We start from the raw sequence: 20,724 nt of genomic DNA on the forward strand, positions 1-20,724 counted from the left end.
GAAGAACAAAACAACGAAACAAACGAAACAGACTCGGATCTTCACCACAATCCCCACCAGCAGGAGCGGTAAGAAAAACAGCAGCAACAACGACACCTCACCATGTCCCGTCACTTTTCTTTAGTCACAAGATCCCCGCCAGCCAGACTCCAACCTCCGTCGCGCCAACCATGTCATGAACTTCGCGGAGAACATGGATTGGCAAATTTCTCGTGACCGTAACCCTGCTCAGCTGGTGCTGTTCTCCTTCCCGTCCTCATGCTCCTCCTGCTGCTTGACCAGTTGTACGGACCGCCTTGACTACCAGCTTCATCATTGCTGGATTTAAGGAAACTCAACGGCCAAAGAAGCTGCTCCAGGTCACTCTCGCGTCTGTTTCTCATCATCATCCTTTTCACTCGCAGCCTCATAAGCCGAGCGAGATCGGCCATTGTGCCGTTTGGATCATCACTCCATCTGCGAGTCCGAAACAGACTCCGCATGACAAGTCCGTTACCGGGGCCTGCTGCCACCCGATCTTCCTCGTCCCAAACAAGTCGCCATGTCAAAACGCCGTCCTGGTGAGGACACACGCATTTGCAGATGCCAATCTCGATCCGGAGCTCTCTGAGCTGAGGCAAATGGAGCGGCATATGGACTTTCTTGCGCTCCGCCGCCTCGAACTCCAAGATGGCCTTGAGATAGGGAGACATCGACTCGTCCTCGGATGCCGGCTGGTCCTGGTCCTGGATCTGCAATTCAGTCACAGCCTGGGACAGATCACCGTCCCGAGATGCAGCTAGATTCAGGAGACGTTCGCCCTCAGCCTCGTCCTGGTTCAGCGCCTCGGGCCACACCTCCGGCCTGAAAAATGGCACCAACGCACTCAGCAAATCGAGGGAAGATTCATGGCTACGTTTCCACATACACACAGTAACAGAGAGACGCAGGCGGCGGATCCGCTGGGTGAATGACATGGGAGTGTCCGCGGGAATGCACACAGGTTCGGTCAGATAACGCTCGAAAAATTGAATCGCCATAGGGCGGGACACGAGTGAGAAAGTATTGTAATTGAAGAATATCCATGAGGCCTCGCCGTAGATGACCTTGTTCAAGCGGAAAAGCGGGAGGCGAGCTGCGGGGCGGCTGTCGTCGGACTTGGTCCTGGCGCGGGTGAATGCGTCAAGATGAACGGGCTCAGGAGAGACGAGGACCAGCTCGTAGATCTCATCACGGAGTTCTCGAGGGAGTTTGAGAAAAGGGAATGTTCCGCTGCGTTGGTCGCGTGCTGTGTGCTGTGGACGGGGAGAGCGAGGTTTCTGCCAACCGTACCTGTTGCTGTAGGTTTCGGCGCTAGGAGGGCGGAGGTTAGCTGCGGGTGGAAACTAGTTGGGAGGAGGATGTAACGAAGGAGATGGAGGTGGTGATGGGGGAAAGGTATGGGCGGAGAAAGATATAAGTTCTCTTGGACAGGGGGAGGAAGAGGTTTGGATGGAAATTTTGGAAGGTTGCGAGGTTACAGGAGATGATTGGCAAAAATAGGAGGAAGTATAATTTGAGAAGTGAGGTGAGAAGGGTCGTGAGGAATTGGGAATGAAACATGCGGGGGGGGAGGGGATGGAGGAAAATAGAGAGGAATTCAGGGCATGGTTTGAGAGGGGCAGAACATTAAAGGTGAGTGAGAATGGGTGGGTATACAATGGTAGAAAGGGACACAAAAGTTAACATTCAAAGGTGGTTCGAAACACAACGAGGAAATGGAATAAAAGCAAAGATATGCATACAAGTGAGTAGTCCGAGCCAGATTGAAGGCCGCTGCCTGGGTCAGGTGTAGATCATTAGCCTGTCTAATAAAGACCTGCTCGCAGGTGAGACTTGACTGAGAGAGATATTCATCTGCGGGAACGGTGATGGTGACTCGCGTTGGGGTAGACATGATTAATGAAGACTCGGAACGGGAAAAGATGTATTTTTGGTGTCTGAATGTGAAGAGCAGGCAGGAGCAGGCGTGGTCAAAGCTTAAGTCAAGATATTGGAGTTCAGAAGGAAATAAAAGATTGAGAGTGTCGTAGAAGTTGAAGTTGGACAGAGGGAAAGGGGGAAGAAGAGGAAGAGGAGGATGCGGAGAGGGAAACAACTCATCAACGGGACTGATATTCACTCTGCATGACAACAAGTGGCATCATCAGCTGCACAAACAAAAATGAGAAATGCATCCAAAAGAGTTTTGCTATCGCCTACAAGAATTCCCGAGTGTGCCTTTTCAAACATCTTCCCCGGAAATCTGTGCATGCTTGAAATACTTCATGCCCACCCAAGCTACTACCACCCATACCCAGGCCATTACCGCAGTCAGTATTATCAGAGCCGGATAGTATCCCACAACGGGTAGAGTTGGATCATCTTCCAATTCTGGAGGAGCATAAGGTGTCTCGCCGACGTCCCACGCCCAGCTCCATACACCTAAACAGCTTCCCATTCCTACCACAAATACAATCCAAGTCACGACCAGGACAATCCAGCCCCAGCGCTCCGTCTCTGTGTAGTCCCATTCTTCGAGAGAACTTGATGGATCAGGCACCAAAGCCGCTGCCTTTGACTTGTTCCCTGAACGACGCCGCTGCAGTGCACTGGGCTGGGAAGAAAAGTAGGAATCTGATCCAGACGACGGACGACGCAGCGCTGATGGCGTCACATATCGATGCGGAAAAGTTAGCACTTCATCGTCGTCGGTAGTGGATAACGTTGGACTTGTAACGGGCGAGCCAAGAGCATGCGATGCATTCTGCGCCGAGGTGTTTATTTTCGTTATCTCGGATGATCCAGGATAGCCAATGGCATACGCAGTTCTTTGTCCCAGGTTGTCAGACGCGGGTTCATCAACCAGGCGAATCTCGGAGCCCTGCGAAGAGTGCGCATCCATTCTTTTCGAATCCGACATTGGTCCTTGCAATGACTGACTGGAATGAAAGTCCGCAGGAAACTCAGAGGGCATCTGTCTGGCGGACGCCTTCACGGCGGTTTCTCCGCGGCGGCGGTCTTCATTATCCAGGTGCAGCTTGCCAGTGCCAAGCAAGGCAGTCTTTCTCAGCGACCCTTTTCTTCTCCTAGATCGTTGCTGTTGGACCACCCCTGCCATTGCTCCCCGTGGTTTATTGATGTGGTCCGCTTCCCCCAGATCACGCCCGACTCCATCTTGTGTACCTTCAAGCTTTTCTTCCTCTTGTGTGTCATCTTCCTCTTGCCCATTTCTCAGGAAAGACAGCTTGGACAAGATACTCCCCGAAAGGCTTCGCTTATGCCCCAGTTTTGCTCTGCCATTGGCTTTCGATACATCTCCTAGAGTCTTCTTTTGATCGAGTTGAGGCTGCACAACGGTTTCAGCGTCCAGCACTCGAATGGCTCCATCTTCCATTTTTCTCGAAAGTGGCGAGCCTTGCTGAGTCCAACACAGCTCTATTGCACGTCTCTATACAAGTCTCCCACTCAGAGTTCGAGTCACGTATCCCAGCGTCATGAAGCTGTGGCATGGAGCCAAGTGCAGCTCAGAGCTTCGTTTCGATTCAGGGTGTCGGTAGCAAATAGCGAGGTCATCCAAGGTCCATAGTGAAGCAGAAAAACTGAGCACAATTATTGCTCAGACGAATAAGGGAAAGATACGTAGGAAGATTGGAGGCTTCGCAGGGGTGGTGAATTGATGATAAAGAGTTCGGATTGTTGCTGAATGGCATGTGAGGTCGTTGATGGCGGTGCACGGACATTTAACCTGCAGGGTGTCTATTCCTTTTCTGATGTTACGCGCTGTGGATACAGTTAACCCTATAACTATTGCGGAGAGACAGATACAACTCTCCCCAACTTAATATCACTATCACCCACGCCTCCACCGCACCCTGTTCCCTCTCAGTACGCACCTGATTTCACAGCAATCGCAGTGCTGTCTTGTGCATCCTGGATGTAATTTGCATGCGATCGGGAGGCTCGATTTTATTGTGAATCCCACGCCCGACTGTTGGGCAATATGGCGTCGAGCCTCCCAATACCCGTCCCTCCAAAGACGCCCACGCCGCCTCCTGACGAGGATGAGTTCCAGCAGCAGCAACAGGAGCAGCAGCAATCCCTGGGTCTAGGGCTTGAAGGCTTGCCTCCAAACTCTTCATCAACGGTCTCATATGACCCAAATACCTTATCGCCCATGAACTGGACATTTCCAGGCCGTCTTGGCTCCTTGCCCTCACCCGCCAACACCTTCAGTCCTGCTAGTACTGCAACAGCCTACAGTCCCATGACGGGCGAGAATGCTATATCTGTCAATGGATCCAATGGGATTCCCCGAAGTCCTTTCAACTTCCAGACTACGACCTTGGCACGATCGCCGGTTGCGAAATCTGTATGGAAACCCCCACGCTTGTTCATGAGAGATAGTTACTGACATGACAACATTTAGAACATGGGCCAACGTCGAGGACACAAGTATAAGCACAGCAGTGTATCCCACCAGATATTCTTGGAGCCAGAGCCTCGAGCTCCTCTCCCGTTGCCGGCGTCATTAGATATCCCGACATTTCTGGAGTGCCGGAAGAGTATGTCCAAAGAACAGCGGTCCCGCATCATTTGGTGCTGCTGTCACATGTTTGTGGCCGCATACACGCTCTGGAGCGCGCAAGAGTCATTGGCGCTCACTGCCCTCTCCCATCTTATCTGCTTTGATGCGCTGGGCGCATTCTTGTGTGTGATGGTAGACGTGTTGGGCAATTTCGAAGTTTGGAAGCGGTCGAGTATTCGACATCCATTTGGGTATGTGCATATCCTCTCTTTCTATTGGGCACGGAATAAAAATAATCTAATTTGCCATGTAGCCTTGAGAGAGCAGAGGTCTTAGCCGGGTTTGCCATGTCGGTTTTCCTCGTCTTCATGGGACTCGACCTCATCTCTCACAATCTTCAGCATATGCTCGAGGGTCTCGGCCATGAACCTCACCATGAGCATAAGCATGCCCGGATCTCGCCCGGTAGCGTGGACCTCGCATCACTTCTTGCAATACTATCTACACTTGTTTCTGCTATCGGACTCAAGAACCATGCCAGAATCGGGAAAGCCATGCGCTTTGCTTACATTGAATCTCTCCCATCGGTGCTGAGCAACCCAGCCCATTTTCTCACCCTTTCGTGCTCATCTCTACTCCTTCTCCTTCCGCTCCTCTCTATCCAGATGTACGTTTGGCTTGATCGCGCTCTTTCCGGTACCATTGCCATTTCCATGTGCACGCTTGGTGCCCGATTGAGCAAGACTCTTGGGTTCATGCTGCTCATGTCTTATTCTGGGGGAGGCGTGTCGGAGGCCATGCGGGAGATTGAAGATGATCCTTCCGTCACCTACGTTGAAGAGGCCAAGTTCTGGCAGGTACACTATGGACTTTGCATGGCCAATCTGAAGCTTCGAGTAAGAGGTGGTGAAGATGCAATGTTACGATTGAGGGATCGAGTAACCAGCATCGTGCGCAACCGGTTAGGAGGCGGATACGGTGGTGGTGGCGGCCAACGATGGGAAGTTTCCACTCAGATGAGCATGGAAAAGGATTAAAGGAAAAAAAAAAAAGGCTTTGCTAATAACGAAACCTCGTAAAAAAATTTTTTGCATCTGAAAACGAAGCACATCGATCGGCGCAGGCGTACAAGAGCTCTTACGCGGCGTTGAATAATAACCGACTTCAGCGGGATTTTGTATTTGAGCAATTTCGGCATCATTTCTTGTACATTTGAAGACACAGCGGCATAGCAAAAGCTAGAAAGCAGTTGAATGTATAAATCTTTTGTTTTGTTTCATTTTATATATCTCTCAAAGTATAAATGTAGACGGTGGTCTGTTCACTGAATGGATCAAACAGAGAACAATGGCCGAGTTCCCGTCGGGGTGAAACTCTCCCCACCTCCGATGACTGAGCTTTGGACCCTGAGCTAATCACACCAAGAACCATTCGAACACACAGAAGGGACGAGCAACGATGACAAGGTAATTACAGAGGAAATAGCGCTGATGGACACTCCTCGCGCAGTTCTCCTGATTCTTATCCTTCTCTTTCTTTTTCTTTCTCCGGACCCCCAGCAGCCCAGTCCTACCCAAGGGCATGAGCTCGATGACCTCATTGTTGAAGAACGTCGCCGTCTCGACCTGCTGAACAGGACACGATACGGCGACTTTGACGCACCGAATAACCGCTGGCTGAATATAACTGGGCTTCGGGAAGAGGATGGATTTGCGTGGCAACTACTTCCCACGATCAAGGAGAGGGCCAGGGAACAGCTCAAGGGCGCGGTTGGCGAGCGTGGATTACGAGAACTCGAAGGAAATATTGAAGAACTTCCGCCAGCCGCCGAGCCCGAAGCCGGTCTCCCAGAAGCTCTCAAGCATTCTGTGATTCCCCTATACCAGAATCTTACCGGGTTTCTTCATGGGGAATGGGTTCGGTCAAAAGCAGTCCCGCAGATCCCAGTGCCGCATATCAACCTCACGGAGTCTGTGCCGCATCTGTTCTTTGCATCCGAGACCTTTGAAAGAAATGTGACGGGACCGAATGGAGATATTCAAATTGACTTGGATGAGAAAGTCAGCAGGACACTAAAGGGCGATGATGCTGGTTTGGTTCGAGAAGTCACCGCACAGATGACGATCAAGGACGACGTGTCAGGCGGAGATGGCTGGATGGCAAGACTACACGGTGTGCATTATCCAACATTTGGTGCTGTTGTATTGACAACGACGAGCGAAAGGTACTGGGTCTTTACCTCTCCCTCTCTCCAGCTTCGTACTCACAATTGTATGCTAGGTTCGCTGGCTTATTCGCACTGCCGCATTTCTCCCTCTCAGAACGGACCTACTCGCTATCTCAACGCCTCTTGAACCGAACCATATCCTCCTCGATCAATAGCCAAGTGTCCAAGGGTTGGCTGGCACCCCTAAATCCATGGTCATCGACGCCTGGCCATCCAGCAGATATACCATCCAAGCCTCGCTGCGAATACATTGTATACCTACAGCAACATGCGGCGGATTTCAGCGACAAAGATGGAGGCAATCAACAGGTGCTCAGGCAGATTGAGGACGAGCTTCGTTATCCAACGGGTGCATCGCTTCCCAGCGCGCCTCCACTCGTCATGTCCGCCCTGATCTTCTCTCCTGACTGCGGGATACTACTCGAATCCAAGAGTCAGCCTGAAACTTCCGCCGCAGAAAGCCTGCATATCACGGGTCCCAAGATTGAATCGTACATATCTCAAGCGAGAAATTACAGTCTTTTATTTGCATGCATCATGATTATGCAAATTATCCTCCTGATGAGACAAATGAAAGACGCCTCAACTCCATCTACGCGGAGCCGAATAAGCTTCTACACTATCGCAATGATGTCCATGGGCGATGGATTCGCAACCATGGCCTTTTCTGCCATCGGTCTGTTCACAGACTCTGTTTTCCTTCCATTCATCGCTACTTCCTTTCTGTCTCTCTTCTGCGTCAGCTTCTTTGGCATGAAATTCCTCATGGAAATTTGGACCGTGCAAGCACCGGAACGACAAGAACGCGAGCGCGAGCGACAAGCCGCTGCTCAAGCTGCTAACAGCACAACCAATACCACGGCAACCTCAATGCCAATAATAACGGCCTCTGGCGCAGACACTCTCCCTCTCCCTGTCACCGCCCGGCGTCCCAATGAGACCAGCGCAACGCCCATCATTATAGCGCCAGATCAAGACTCTCCGCCTGATACTCCAACACCCTCTCCTGCCCCTAACAACCCGACAACCACCAATACCACTACACCCGCTCAAACTCCTGGCTCCGCCCGCCGCGAATTCGGCGCCCTCTATTCTCGATTCTACTTTCTCCTTCTCATCCTCATCTTCCTTTCTCTCCACGCTATGTCCTGGCCACCCGGTCTACGCTCGGCATATACCAACGGCCTCGCATTGACCTATCTCTCGTTCTGGGTCCCCCAAATATACCGCAACATTATGCGCAACTGCCGCAAGGCTCTGCGCTGGGAATACGTCGTGGGCCAATCAATCCTGCGTCTTGCGCCTTTTATGTATTTCTACACCGTCCCTGGTAACGTCCTCTTTGCCAAAACCGACCGCACTGCCGCCCTCGTGCTCATCGGATGGGTCTGGATCCAAATTTGCGTGCTAGTCAGCCAGGAGGTCCTTGGGCCAAGATTCTTCGTGCCCCGCGGATGGGCCCCCGAGGCGTATGACTACCATCCTGTCCTAAGAGAAGATGATTTGGAAAGCGGAGCGACCATGCCGATTGGGTTTTCCGCCGCAGAAGCTGAGGCTGAAGCTGGATCGCCTTCTTCTCCGTCGGCGGCCGTTCCAGGCTCGTCGTCCGGACGACAAGGCGGTAAACGCACGTTCGATTGTGCTATTTGTATGAACAACATCGAAGTCCCGATAATCCCAGCCGGTAGCGGGGCCGAAGGAGGAGGGCGAGATGAATCCGGTGGTGGTGGAATCACAGGTGGTGGTACCACCAGTACTCTCCTTGCCCGTCGTGCGTACATGGTTACCCCGTGTCGACATATTTTTCACAGTGATTGCCTTGAGGGCTGGATGCGGTTTCGTCTGCAGTGCCCGATATGCAGGGAGACGTTGCCGCCGCTTTGAAAGAGCAGCAGGGTACATGAACGACTCTTCACGTCTGGCGTTGCTTGTTGGCTCTGTATATAGCCAGAAGAAAAAAAGGGCAATTGTTAATAGTGAAGTTTAGCATGTCATAGGAAGTAACAAACTTCAGTCATTTCCCTTTTTTGATTATGGAATATGAATGATTTGTACAAATATGTAATGTAGGCAAAACGGTATGATGAATTTACTATATTACTATCACAGTTAAACCGCAAGTACGGTCATATGTAAGGTTTTTTTTGTGATTCAAATGGGTATTAATTAAGGTACAAAAGTCTCCGAAACTGAACCAAATAACGCCATTACATCCCCTGTCCAATTTTACCCCCCTGCTATCTCCTTAAAAACGATTGTTTCATAATGATGCTGAAAACTCCCTCGCTGATGCATCGGATGTTGTAAGTCTGTGTGTCGAAATGGATGGGGGGATGTGTGTGTATAGTGGCATCGGTGCCCGAGTCTCTGAATGATTTGAATTCCTGCACCGGCTGCAGTAAGAGAAGGGAAAAAGAGAGAGCATATAGCGCCTAACATGCCGCTCAGGCACTTAGCGCTACGCTGGCACATTGGGCTTTAAGTTCTCGTATCTGCTCAGGCTCGGATGAGTCCATTACACCGCCTGCTCCTCCGCCTACTACGGGGACTGTGAATTGAAGGTTGCGCTCTGCAGTGGGAGAAGTGGACGATGATGAAACAGACTCGGGGGCTTGGTCGTCCTCAGTCACGGTACCCCCCGGCGCATTGCTCACAAGGCCCTTGGACACGGCGAAGCACGAGGAGCGCTGGTGCGAGGGGTTGTAGCTGTAGAATTCGTCGATGATGGGATGGACCAGGACGTTTTGCTTGTGGATGGTTAGAATCGAATTGGTTGGGACGGTGACCCAGTTGTCTGTGCGTTGCGGCCAGATGTTAGTTTTTTGTAAACTTGGGTACGGTTATGGAATGATTAAAAGGGGAAGAGCATACCTCTCTCAAAAGTCAAGGGCTCGCTGGCCACGAGGACAATATCAGCTCCCTTGTCCCGTCTCTCCATGGTATAGTTGCCCGGCTCGTCGTGTTGTTTCCAGTTGGTGCCAGAGGAGAAATACAAGCTCGCAGCTTCGTCCGTCTTGCTGCTGATGTAGCGCGTGCAGACCACGCTGTGTCCGTCGGTGACGGCAAAATTGAGCAAGCTCCGAGTATCCAGGTCTTTGCCCTTGATTTCGGCGGGGATAGCCCTGATTGCGGCGTTGATCCGCTCAATGACTTTGAGCATCGCTTTGCGCAGGACGGAATGCCCAAATCCGTCCGCAGGTTCTGAACTCGGGTCGTAGCCCATTTTTTCCAAGCTGTCGAGGAACAACGCAAATGCCCATTCGCTGTCCGTGCTGCCTTGGACGCCCAGAAACCACCGGTCCGCAACGGAGTCGCAGAGCGGCCGCTTCACGTACTTGAATGCCCCGATACCGCCGTTATGCATCCACATCAGGCTCCGGTGGCGAAATGGGTGGCAGTTGCTGTCGGAAAGACTGCCTTCAGTGGTTGCCCGCACGTGCGCAAAGATGAGTGATGAGGTCGTCTTGCTGGCAAGTCGCTCCAGGTTGATGCAGTTCCACGCAGGGATAGTCGAGGTAAAGAGACATGGCTCAGGTCCAAGCTCAGGATGAGTGTAGTAGCCTACGCCGAAGCCATCGCCGTTGTGCGGTCGACGAGTGTCCTGGAGAGAGAGGGTTTGGGTTAGTACACCGTTCGGAGAAAGTGTAACGGGCGGATTAGGTCGAAAGCTTTTTGGGGACGGACAAACGTACAAGACGCAATCGTGAGTCGTAGGACTGGGTCAAGATAGAGTGAGAAGGGTCCAAGATCAGCTTGGACAGAAGGATCTCGTTCTTGCCCTTGAAGACCTATAGAGATGTATTGTGTGATTAGCTATCTATAGTATGTAGCCGGAGATAATTCCTATCGCGCAGACTCACAAGAAATCTGCACATGCTGGCAAAATATAAAACTGACACGAGTGCCTAGCGGATTGTTGAAATACGTCGAGGCAGTTGCAGAGAAGGTTGTGTTTGTTGTGAGCTAGAGAGGAGGAGGAGAGCTCAGATAGATGGAATGAGTGTATTTTATTTCGATACGAGTGTTCAGCTGAGTTCCGAGATGGCGCAATTGCCGCCTCAAGTGAAACCACCTGCGGTGTGACAAACACAAAACCTAATAGCTCACTTCGCTACAGTGGAATCTGTTCTCAATTATTGAAGGCAAGAGAATTGATTTTTACTGAAATAACATGACTCATCTTATCATGAAGCTCGCTCTCTCAAACTGTCCTTTCACTCTGGGAGGTTGGACATAATATTGTGCTAGTGATTCTTTATTTATGCTCCGCTCAATCTTGCATTTCCATGCTGCATTCTTTGCGGAATTACATGAATGGACTCAAATTGTTAGGATACCTTTGTGGTAAATGTTTTTATTATTACAATGTCACTGATAATGTGTGAACTCTCCTGACGCTTTTGGGATTCGGTATGATATGGTTTCTTTAACTGCATTCTTAACTGAATTTCAGTTAACATCAAAAGTTGCGGTGAAGCAAAAGTTGGGTACTTTGACTTCCTGGTAAAATGGCGGGATCACCAAGTACTGTGTTCTCGGCTGCCTGCCGACGTCAAAGGCGCCCGATTAGATCCTCATTCTTCCCCAGGGCATTGATTTCATCCATCTTACAACCACAACAACCCTTTCATGCGAAACCTCTTTCACCTCTGATGGCTTGATAATAGCCAGACAGAGGCAGCTGAAGCTTATGCTGATCCTTGACTGCTTTTGCACAGCATGAGTGGCAGGTTATTTTCATCCCGGCTGCCGCCACTGGCCCGGAGGGCTCCCCTCCATATTACTCGACGAGTGATGCATCATGCCAGTGCCAGAGCTGGTGGACTTCTAGGAGTGCAAAATAGTCTTTTACGAACTGTTCAACGTCGGCCTTGGCCCCAGGGTGCTTTCTCGGTTCATAATGTCCCCGCCGTGCGCACAATCTCCTTTGCGCGCGCACTTCCCAAGCTGGTCTTGAGGTTAGCCAGACTGCCGGCCCTGTTTGGCGGAGCGACAATTGCAGGTCTTGCATACGTCCAATACCAAGCCACGCGTAAGTGATTCGGAAAACCTACTGTCTCCAATGACTAGTGCTGATTTCTTGGGACTATAGAGGCAGGAAATTATGCCATGGACGCGCTTCGAAGAGCTGGTGACGTTACAGGCGAAACGGCTGGCAGCATATTTGGCGGTGCCATGGATATAGTGGACCAGACACGGAGAGGGTGGGAGCGCACCAAAGATGACGTCGAACTACCAGAGTGGCTACGATTGATATTGAGAAAGGAAGCTGGGTCAGAGGGCGGAGAAGGTGGATCCTCTGGACCAGAAGGCTCCCCAAAGCAGAGCAGAGCAGCTGGAGCAGCGGCCGTGGGAGGCGCGACTGGAGCGGCTTTTGGGTACAGCGAGTCATCTGAGGAAGACGATCGTTCTGGAGAGCAAACCGCAAGGGACGACCAAATGATGATGCTGACGAAGAAGATGATTGAGATTCGAAACATGCTGCAGACCATTGGCCAGTCCGACACTTTGACGCTGCCCTCGATCGTTGTCATTGGATCACAGTCGTCCGGAAAGAGCTCCGTTTTGGAAGCCATCGTCGGTCACGAATTTCTGCCCAAGGGCTCGAATATGGTAACCAGGAGACCCATTGAGCTTACACTTGTCAACACTCCCGATGCGCACGCCGAGTACGGAGAATTCCCGTCGTTGGGTCTTGGCAAGATGACAGACTTTTCTCAGATCCAGCGGACCTTGACCGATCTCAACCTCGCCGTCCCAGCTGAGAAATGTGTCTCCGACGATCCAATCCAGCTCCACATTTACTCTCCTAATGTCCCAGACCTTTCTCTCATCGACCTCCCTGGATATATCCAGATTGCAGGACATGATCAACCAAAGGAGCTCAAGCAAAAGATCTCGGAGCTCTGTGACAAATATATCCAACCTCCGAACGTCATTCTCGCGATTTCCGCTGCGGATGTCGACCTTGCCAACTCGACTGCCTTGCGTGCTAGCCGCCGAGTTGACCCAAGAGGTGAACGTACAATTGGCGTCATTACCAAGATGGACTTGGTCGATGCCCAACGGGGCGCCAGCATTCTGGGGGATCGGAAATACCCCTTGCGATTGGGATATGTTGGAGTTGTCTGCCGCGTGCCACACAGCACTGGTCTCTTCTCCCGGGGCGGCGGAAATATTACAAACGCCATCGTGAAGAACGAGAATGCCTACTTCTCTGCTCACCCTCTTGAGTTCGGCCCAGAGTCAGAGCTCTTCGTGGGTACGAGCACCCTGCGAAAGAAACTCATGCAGGTGCTTGAACAGACCATGGCATCTAGCCTCCAAGGAACAAGTGATGCAATTCACCAGGAGCTGGAAGAAGCTACTTATGAATTCAAGGTGCAGTACAACGACCGTCCGCTGAGCGCCGAATCCTATCTTGCCGAAAGCCTAGATGCATTCAAGCACTCCTTTAAGGAATTTGCCGAACACTTTGGCCGTCCCCAAGTACGAGAGCTCCTCAAGCGCGAGCTCGATCAGCGGGTCCTGGATATTCTTGCCCAGCGTTATTGGAACAAGCCCATCAGTGAGCTAGGTCCAGCGTCAGCTGAACCCGAGCCATTGAGTGGGCTTCCCAAGGCTGATCCAGAATCTCTCTTCTGGCACAGAAAGCTCGACGCGTCTGCATCTTCTCTCACAAAGCTGGGCGTAGGAAGACTTGCCACTACTGTCCTTGCGAACCAGCTACAGGCGCATGTTGATCATCTGATCTCTACCTCGACGTTTTCGGCGCACCCGTTTGCCCGCCAGGCCATCTCCGAGGCAGCCTCTGGCATTCTTAACGAGCGTTTCTACGGCACAAGCGACCAGGTTGAGAACTGCATCAAGCCGTACAAATTTGAGATTGAAGTGGAGGATAATGAGTGGTCCAAAGGTCGTGAGAACGTCACCGGCTCTCTCAAAGAGGAGCTGGTGGCCGTAGAGGCTGCTATGAAAGATGTCGAGGCCCGCATAGGCGGCAAACGGAAATTGAAGGACGTACTGGGCTTCGTGGAGCGTGTGAGGAAAGGAGATGTAGTACTAGAAGGAGATGGTGTTGGCGGTGCTGGAGGCTTCAGCTCTGCTCTTCTGGCAACAGGTACGGTCTTTGAATGACGTGAAATTGAAAACCATAGCTAAGTGAATACAGGTCGAGAGGCAGCCTTCCTTCGGGATCGCGCGGATATCATCAAGATGCGACTTTTGGCGGTCAAGTCAAAGCAATGCGCTACAAAAAAGAACAAGTATTACTGCCCAGAGGTCTTTTTGGATGTGGTTGCCGACAAATTGACTGCAACGGCTGTCTTATTCCTGAACGTTGAGCTCCTTTCGGAGTTTTATTACAACGTAGGTGTTGCAATGTTATAGCCAGTCGTTCCGGTCTGAGTTTACTGACCTTTCATTTCAATCAAATACAGTTCCCCCGTGAGCTCGATTCCCGACTTGGCAAGCACCTCTCCGACACGGAAGTCGAGCGGTTCGCGCGAGAAGATCCCAAAATCAGACGCCACCTTGATATTATCCGTCGCAAGGAAATGCTCGAGCTTGTGTTGGAAAAGATGGAGAGTTTACGCCAGCTCGAGGGCCGCGAGAAGCGATCCAAGGCCGCACAACAGCAAGCAGCAGCCGCTGCCAAAGAGCGAGGACGAGGATGGAGTTTCTTCTGATCAATTTCATTTCTTACGTCACCTAGCCTTGGATCAGGCTGGCTTTTTCAAAACATCTCTTTACCACAATACCCTCTGTATTGGGTCCGCCGCGAACTTTTTGTCTCGTTTTAGTCGGTGTTTACTTGCTTACTTCTCCGCTCGATTATTTACTGGTGGAACAGCACTTCCCTGCTCTTTTATAGTCCTATTCCTTTTCCTCTCTTCTCCCCTTCTTCCTCTCTGCGCTTACGTTATCATTCTCGCGCGCTCAATGGTATCTGCCAATATAGTTGTGGTGCCATGTCCTTTCTTTTGTCCTTTCCAAACCTGGACGGATCCTTTACTTGTCAGACTATCATGCATCAACTATACCATCCCATGTACCCAATATACTTCTTTCAATTAATCGGTCGGCGAGCGTCAAAGATGGTTTGGTCGGTCTTGGGCGTTTTATCGAGCAATGTGCTTTACTAGTAGTATGTACAGAGTAGTAATTTAAGAGTGAGCAATTCGTCTATCACGTCTCGATCAAAATTTAGACTCAACAAGTTGAATGAGTGTGAGAATGTCTGATAGTCGAACGATGAATGGTATTTTGAACAAAAATTAATTGTAGTAATACATTGTGTGAATCTACACACTATGGCCAGGGCAATAATAACAGGCCCATCGAAGAATAATCGTCTACCAAACTCGGAAAAAAAAGTAGTCCAAACCCATATACGCCACTCTATGCATGTTCTGTCCTGTACGGGTATAACCAACCCATTCGCTTTTCCCACCGACAATCAGTGGCACCCGTTCTTTTCGTCTTATGTCCGCCGAGGAGCACGGCTATGTATTTGTCCCTCATCGACCATCCCGAAATACCGACTACCTATCTGACCCGCCTCTTTCATTCCATTGCCATGAGATATTTTTTTCGCCGAGTTGAACTGGGGACCTCTTGACAGCCGCTCCCCCATTGCTTCCGGCTCAGCAGAGGGCCTCCCCCCCCTCTCAAACACAGAATTTAAGACGCAAATCCACCAAGTCCATCAGCAAATCCTCTACGATCGCTGTCGTCGCTCTTCCACTCCGCTTTTCCAGGAACGTCCGCAATCTCCTCGAGCTTGCTGCCCATCTTGACCATACCGAAGCGGATCATGCGGGGATCGAGTTTCAGCGTGCGGCGGACCATGTGCTGCGTGTTGGCAGAGCTGTCGAAGCGCATAATAAAGTAGTGGCCGCGGGAATGTGTCGCCTGGTGAACGTGCAGAGGCTTAGGAAGAAGAAAGGGACCCCAGTTGGTGAAACCGCGGACGACGCCGCCGTTGTTGAGTACCAGCGAGCCGGCTGTGCGAGCAATACTGTACAAACATTTTTTGTAAGCTTTTGTCAATTCGCCGTTGAGCAATAGATGAATATATGCGACGGCTTCTGTTGTATTTGAAAACAGGGACGAAATGGACGACGCACTCTCTGACTTCGGCGAGATTGCCGGGACGGCACTGCGGTGAATGATTAGTAACTCTTCTATTTGTATAACTCTGAGCTTCCCCTAAAACAGAGAGAGCAGGAAGGAATTGAGACGTACAATTGCAATTAATTCGTACAGCATGATGGCAATGGCGGACAATGTCTGATACTATCGTGCTCAAGGACTTGTCCAATATCAAGTCCGCATGGAGTTTCTGGAATATATTGATGACTCAGGCCTTATGTAATGCTCTCAGCTCGATCGTACCGGGCCGGGGTGTCTTCAATGTAACCGTTTTCCGGGACTGGAGTAAAATCGCAGATGATTGGCTGATATTGTAGCTAAACTGGCACTGACCTCAGACGACTTTCTTTACCGGGAGAAGCAAGCTCCACTACGTTAATACTAACCCGTAGCTAATCGACAACATTTCTCACCAAGAGTCACAAAACACCTGATAAACTCTCCACTCAACTCAATTATTCTCGCCCGCTCCTGTATTGGACTCCTCTGTTCTCCCGCTCTCTTTTTATCCTCTTACCTTTCAGGTCGACAAAGCCTTATTCTTCAGCTACAATGGCCGCCGCAATTCTCCCTACCATTGCTCGTCCGCTTGCTTCCCGCGTTGCGGCGCCTGCTTTCCGGGCCTCCGCGCGCGCCTCGCTCGCCCGCCCTGCGCCCAAGTTCTGGGCTGTTCCTCGTGCGCGGTCCTTTGGCATCAGTGCTGCGCGTAAGTCTTTCAACGCTTCTGTGTTCGTTTGAAATTCTGTACAATATCCCTTTGTGGTTATTGTCTTGAAGCATTCGCGGGATGATCTGGTGCCATGGAATTGCTTTCCGCATGTCTTGGACTTATCATCCGGCGCGGTCCGGCCTGTTCTTATCTCGGCTTTATCCCAGCTTCCAGCAATCTCATTCTCTCTACGCTTTGAATCTCTAGTCCTAAATAACCTGGAAGAAACCCTTACTGATCAGAATTCAATCAATATAGTGCAAGAGAAAAAGTACAGCAACGACCACGAATGGATTGAAGTCTCCCAGGACGGAAAGACCGGTATGCTCCATCCACCCTTCCTTTCTCTTTCTCTTTCACATTTCCCCCCTTTCTTTCCAATTCCGTTTCCCCCTCCTTCCTTGGTATGCTCTAACAGATTTATGAAGGCACCGTCGGCATTACCCACTACGCCGCCAAATCTCTCGGTGACGTCGTCTACGTCGAGCTGCCCTCTCCCGACATGGACGTCAACGTAGGCGACTCCATTGGTGCCGTCGAGTCCGTCAAGTCCGCGTCCGACATCATGACGCCCGTATCGGGCGTTGTGGTCGAGGCCAACAACGCGCTCGAGGAATCTCCCGCAACTATCAACAAGAGCCCCGAGGACGAGGGCTGGATCGCCAAGATCCAACTCACAGAGAAGGCGGAGGAGGAGATCAAGGATCTCTTGAATGCTGAGGAATACCTCAAGTTTATCGAGGAGTAAAATGGGAGATTCTATCAACCTTGACTTTCATTTATTCCTTGTTTCCCTTTTTCCCTTTGAGATTATCTGGTATCAATGACCTTTTCCGTGTCACTTTTTCTTTTTTCTATTCCTTTATCATCTTTGAGGATATGCCCAGTAGACACTGGCGGCGAGGAGCAAAAAACTACTCGGAGGGAATATCTAGAGGGTTGTGCGTGTTGCCCGCGCGCCAACGTCTGGAGTGTGCAATTCAAGGCGCTTGCGATTAAGCAAAATATCTTAGCTTATCTTTTCGTTTTTAACATTATTTGGGCGGAACTAGGATTTAACTCTATGCCCCTTTATAAATATTTGGACTGGATGAATGCTATCAAGACTTCTTTCACCTTCTCTTTCCTCCTTCTCTTCCCTCCTGCTCCTTTCCCGAAGTCTTTGTGTTGTCTTCCAGTCGACATGTTCACTTCATTTGACTTGATTTTTCTATGAAACCCATATTCTCATCAATTCGATTTCCCAATAAAGAATAGATACACCTAAGCTTGTCTGTCTCGTAGCTTAGGATGAAACTCCCTCGCCACTTCCAACCAACCATTCTCGAATATCAAAACAAAATGTCTTAGAGATATCCACCATCAACTGTTGATTTTGAAAAAGAAATTGTTACATGGTTTTCTTTGGATTATCTATCCATGGGTGTCATGGAAAATTTAAAAAATAAATAATGGTTTGGAAATGAATCGAAATCTAGAAACACAAAAAGTGAGGTCCTACCGAGATTCGAACTCAGGTCGTTGGAACATTCTGTTTTATAGGCCCAGACTTAACTGAAACCCCAGTCAAAATCCAAAGTGCTAACCGCTACACCATAGGACCTCTCGCTTGTCTTGGCTGCGACATTTACGTTATATGTACCTCTGCCATATGACGAAGCTAAAATTCGCCTACAATACATGTGCAACGCTGCGACTATGCCAAAACTTACAGTTCAGTTCAAGAGCAAAGTTGAATTGTAGATGCAATATTTGAGCATGAAGTTAGAGAAGTAAAAAAAAAAAAGGGAACTTAAGGTAAGATTATGAGAACTACAGCCATGACGTTTTCGGGGATGAAAAGATTGCGTAGGAAAACATGATGCTCATAAAATATATTTTTGTTTTGCACGGCGAAACCCTTATATATAATAACAAAACGGAGGAGTTTCATTTTAGACAAGTACAGCGTATGCAATACCTTTTTTTCCCCCACGTCAGACAATTTCCCACTGGATCTCAGACTTCAGCTTTTAGCTGTTCTCAAGCTATAACGATTCAGTTACTCTCCTCCTTTCTCTGGTTCAACCAGGCATGCTCTGGACGAAGATAGTACAGCACGCAGAAACGATTCTTTGCGCCAGGCACAGGCTGACTGACACGATGCAAGCAGGACAAGAGCTTTTTGTCGGACATGGCCTGCAAGGAGTCTGCCACGTTGACAATGGCATGGCCGGGCTTGGGATTGATAAAGGCCCACGTGTCCTCTGTGCCGGGGATGCGGAGCTGAGTCGTGTAATCGTCGCAGAAGAGCAGAGTTAGCGTGCCCATGTCGGTATGCTCAGACGGGGGAATGTCCTCGAGACGGTCCCACATGGGCGCCGACTCCATCTTCAGGGCGCAGTCGCTCGATTGACCATCGCGATGACGGTGCTCGAACCGTGCGTCGCCTTCGAGCCCCATGCTGTCGGAAAGATGAGAGAGCATGGTCATGGTGATGGTATGCGAGGATGAGATGAAGTCTTTGATGAGCCCTGAATGGGACCGCATGCTGGCTGGAAAGCTGGCAGAGCTGGTATTGAAAGCTTCTTCGCGGGCAATCTGCAGAAGTGTCAACGAAAATACAAGTCCAGGGCACAACTGTAGAGGGATGAAGCTTGAAAGAAGATTGCGTCAACTTACCTCGAAAGTCTCCGCGTCAATATCGGATTTGTATCTGAATGATCAGTAAGATGTCATGAGATGTGAGAAAACACAGAGGAAATTGGAAACGCAAAGATTGTTGCATACCCTCTGTCTTGATCTTTTCGAAAGTCCTTCATCTTGACTTCCTTGGATTGCGAATAATATGATTCGCCGAGCTTGTACAAGCCCTTGAGATCCGTCAGGTACCCATCCTGTGGAGTCCCACGCTGAAGATCGAGATAGAAGAATCCCGGGGACTGGGCGACCCTAAAGAGTTTCTGAATCTCTAAAGAGTCATTTTTGGTGAGACGCTCGTAATTGACAGTCTCCAACGGCGCCGTCTCAATGCCTCTGCCTTGGACGACGGTAACGGGCAAAGATGTGCCGTTAGCAACTCCGACCATTTTGGCAATGTACTGAAAGGGAGGTGATGAATAAGAATAAGACTTTTGGTTGGAAGATGGACGAGGAGGGGGACGGGTGTGACCCAAGCGTCTTCGTTTTCTGCCAATAATGTCAACAAGGTATTCCAAGCTCAACGGGGACATATAAAAATGCAAATCCATAAGGTTGTACAGCTCACAAAGGGGCGAAAAAGAAAAGAAAAAAAAGAAAAACGAGGCTGATACGCGGCAACTTGGTAGTAGGAAGTAAATACCTTTTGATGATTAGAGATGCTTTGGTTCAGCGCACAGCATGAAACCCTTTTTCTACTGCTTCTTACAAAGAAGGTAGATATATCATCTGCTCATCTCTCAATGACAAGATCCATTGAAATAAATCAGGACGAACGCAATCGCGACCCCTCAGCTGTCCTCAACTTGAACGACTTCCCCTCCTTTGACCGGCGACCCCGCCCCAGCTTCCACATTGAACGAGAATAAAATGCAAGAGCCAGACTGCAGCTTGCAGTCTGCAGAAAGCTAAGGGCATGGAAAAGCATGGACAAACTAAGAATTACGTGTTGCGTAACTCGTATTGCGTATAACCTCATGTGGCTTCACATTGATGTCGTACAACAATACAAATCATGGAAGGGGAAAAAAAGAAACAGGGGTATACATCAATGCAGCTGCATAACAGGGGCATGAAGCAAAAACTGACGGTCGAGCGGGAGTGGAGATTTGCATAGCTCCTTGCCCGGCGTCCAGATCTCAAGACTAGGATCGTCCACCAAACTAGCCACGGAATAACAAAACCCTTGTTTTGGTAGATCGTCGTGACCAAGGTCTATCCATCTTTCTCGCTCGGCTGGGGCCCCAGCTTTCCTTTGGCGCCTGCAGACTTAGTGAGCAAGCTGATGCAGGATGCAAGATGCAGAAGTCGTGTGTTCGGGGTCCCTGGCAACGTCCAAGCTTCCCTCGGGCACCCTCGTTATGCCGGATGTCGCCCCGTGCGCCCTAAAGTAGTGCTTTCCCATGGATCGATCAACTCCTAATAATCTTC

At 50.1% G+C, this 20,724-nt stretch overlaps 9 protein-coding genes and 1 non-coding gene across 10 annotated transcripts; 5 read left to right on the forward strand and 5 right to left on the reverse strand.

Moving 5' to 3' along the window:
• The first annotated feature begins 890 nt into the window (after positions 1-890).
• Positions 891-1,810, forward strand: L228DRAFT_243260 (hypothetical protein). The gene has a single exon (XM_018331642.1). It carries the CDS (start codon positions 1,167-1,169, stop codon positions 1,383-1,385), a length of 219 nt encoding a protein of 72 aa, XP_018192302.1. The 5' UTR covers positions 891-1,166; the 3' UTR covers positions 1,386-1,810.
• Positions 1,811-2,079: 269 nt separating this feature from the next.
• Positions 2,080-3,482, reverse strand: L228DRAFT_18015 (hypothetical protein). The gene has a single exon (XM_018329559.1). It carries the CDS (start codon positions 3,392-3,394, stop codon positions 2,243-2,245), a length of 1,152 nt encoding a protein of 383 aa, XP_018192303.1. The 5' UTR covers positions 3,395-3,482; the 3' UTR covers positions 2,080-2,242.
• A 518-nt stretch (positions 3,483-4,000) lies between these two features.
• On the forward strand, positions 4,001-5,562 carry L228DRAFT_235777 (cation efflux family protein family; the record flags this gene model as incomplete). Its single annotated transcript, XM_018330757.1, has 3 exons — positions 4,001-4,369; positions 4,427-4,776; positions 4,839-5,562. 3 exons carry the CDS (start codon positions 4,001-4,003, stop codon positions 5,560-5,562), a joined length of 1,443 nt encoding a protein of 480 aa, XP_018192304.1.
• A 391-nt stretch (positions 5,563-5,953) lies between these two features.
• Positions 5,954-8,829, forward strand: L228DRAFT_243262 (hypothetical protein). The gene is made up of 2 exons (XM_018331643.1): positions 5,954-6,749; positions 6,806-8,829. The coding sequence occupies exons 1-2, from the start codon at positions 6,016-6,018 to the stop codon at positions 8,634-8,636; spliced, it is 2,565 nt and encodes an 854-aa protein (XP_018192305.1). The 5' UTR covers positions 5,954-6,015; the 3' UTR covers positions 8,637-8,829.
• An 80-nt stretch (positions 8,830-8,909) lies between these two features.
• L228DRAFT_226558 (glucosamine 6-phosphate synthetase) lies at positions 8,910-10,737 on the reverse strand. Its single transcript, XM_018330427.1, has 4 exons — positions 10,613-10,737; positions 10,445-10,540; positions 9,624-10,353; positions 8,910-9,546 (listed from the first exon to the last, which is right to left on the reverse strand). The coding sequence occupies exons 1-4, from the start codon at positions 10,625-10,627 to the stop codon at positions 9,197-9,199; spliced, it is 1,191 nt and encodes a 396-aa protein (XP_018192306.1). The 5' UTR covers positions 10,628-10,737; the 3' UTR covers positions 8,910-9,196.
• Positions 10,738-11,361: 624 nt separating this feature from the next.
• Positions 11,362-14,938, forward strand: L228DRAFT_243264 (protein MGM1, mitochondrial precursor). The gene is made up of 4 exons (XM_018331644.1): positions 11,362-11,784; positions 11,845-13,872; positions 13,924-14,120; positions 14,192-14,938. The coding sequence occupies exons 1-4, from the start codon at positions 11,472-11,474 to the stop codon at positions 14,438-14,440; spliced, it is 2,787 nt and encodes a 928-aa protein (XP_018192307.1). The 5' UTR covers positions 11,362-11,471; the 3' UTR covers positions 14,441-14,938.
• Positions 14,939-14,996: 58 nt separating this feature from the next.
• Positions 14,997-16,045, reverse strand: L228DRAFT_258136 (hypothetical protein). Its single transcript, XM_018334054.1, has 3 exons — positions 15,999-16,045; positions 15,881-15,912; positions 14,997-15,771 (listed from the first exon to the last, which is right to left on the reverse strand). The coding sequence occupies exons 1-3, from the start codon at positions 16,020-16,022 to the stop codon at positions 15,435-15,437; spliced, it is 393 nt and encodes a 130-aa protein (XP_018192308.1). The 5' UTR covers positions 16,023-16,045; the 3' UTR covers positions 14,997-15,434.
• Positions 16,046-16,880: 835 nt separating this feature from the next.
• On the forward strand, positions 16,881-17,362 carry L228DRAFT_206379 (glycine cleavage system H protein; the record flags this gene model as incomplete). Its single annotated transcript, XM_018329677.1, has 2 exons — positions 16,881-16,935; positions 17,043-17,362. Coding segments are annotated over 2 exons (375 nt in total), but the record flags the coding sequence as incomplete, so codon positions are not given.
• Positions 17,363-18,106: 744 nt separating this feature from the next.
• Positions 18,107-18,217, reverse strand: L228DRAFT_t10. The gene has a single exon. It is a non-coding gene; the product is annotated as a tRNA-Gln (tRNA).
• Positions 18,218-18,651: 434 nt separating this feature from the next.
• L228DRAFT_265122 (Clavaminate synthase-like protein) lies at positions 18,652-19,682 on the reverse strand (the record flags this gene model as incomplete). Its single annotated transcript, XM_018334656.1, has 3 exons — positions 18,652-19,194; positions 19,276-19,309; positions 19,384-19,682. 3 exons carry the CDS (start codon positions 19,680-19,682, stop codon positions 18,652-18,654), a joined length of 876 nt encoding a protein of 291 aa, XP_018192310.1.
• Positions 19,683-20,724: the final 1,042 nt, after the last annotated feature.

Source organism: Xylona heveae, assembly GCF_001619985.1.
Source record: "Xylona heveae TC161 unplaced genomic scaffold L228scaffold_1, whole genome shotgun sequence".
NCBI lineage: Eukaryota > Fungi > Ascomycota > Xylonomycetes > Xylonales > Xylonaceae > Xylona > Xylona heveae.

Excerpts from the sequence above, each read along its gene's own strand:
- L228DRAFT_243260 (XM_018331642.1), top strand. The coding sequence starts at position 1,167 with ATGAACGGGCTCAGGAGAGACGAGGACCAGCTCGTAGATCTCATCACG.
- L228DRAFT_18015 (XM_018329559.1), bottom strand. The coding sequence starts at position 3,394 with ATGGAAGATGGAGCCATTCGAGTGCTGGACGCTGAAACCGTTGTGCAG.
- L228DRAFT_243262 (XM_018331643.1), top strand. The coding sequence starts at position 6,016 with ATGGACACTCCTCGCGCAGTTCTCCTGATTCTTATCCTTCTCTTTCTT. Across the intron at positions 6,750-6,805 it reads TTGACAACGACGAGCGAAAG|GTTCGCTGGCTTATTCGCAC; the intron begins GTACTGGGTCTT and ends ATTGTATGCTAG.
- L228DRAFT_226558 (XM_018330427.1), bottom strand. Across the intron at positions 10,354-10,444 it reads ACGACTCACGATTGCGTCTT|GACACTCGTCGACCGCACAA; the intron begins GTACGTTTGTCC and ends CTCTCTCTCCAG. Across the intron at positions 9,547-9,623 it reads GCCCTTGACTTTTGAGAGAG|ACAACTGGGTCACCGTCCCA; the intron begins GTATGCTCTTCC and ends CGCAACGCACAG.
- L228DRAFT_243264 (XM_018331644.1), top strand. The coding sequence starts at position 11,472 with ATGAGTGGCAGGTTATTTTCATCCCGGCTGCCGCCACTGGCCCGGAGG. Across the intron at positions 13,873-13,923 it reads CTCTGCTCTTCTGGCAACAG|GTCGAGAGGCAGCCTTCCTT; the intron begins GTACGGTCTTTG and ends AAGTGAATACAG. Across the intron at positions 14,121-14,191 it reads TTTCGGAGTTTTATTACAAC|TTCCCCCGTGAGCTCGATTC; the intron begins GTAGGTGTTGCA and ends AATCAAATACAG.
- L228DRAFT_258136 (XM_018334054.1), bottom strand. The coding sequence starts at position 16,022 with ATGCTGTACGAATTAATTGCAATT. Across the intron at positions 15,913-15,998 it reads TGTACGAATTAATTGCAATT|TGCCGTCCCGGCAATCTCGC; the intron begins GTACGTCTCAAT and ends CATTCACCGCAG. Across the intron at positions 15,772-15,880 it reads AATCTCGCCGAAGTCAGAGA|TATTGCTCGCACAGCCGGCT; the intron begins GTGCGTCGTCCA and ends ATGTTTGTACAG.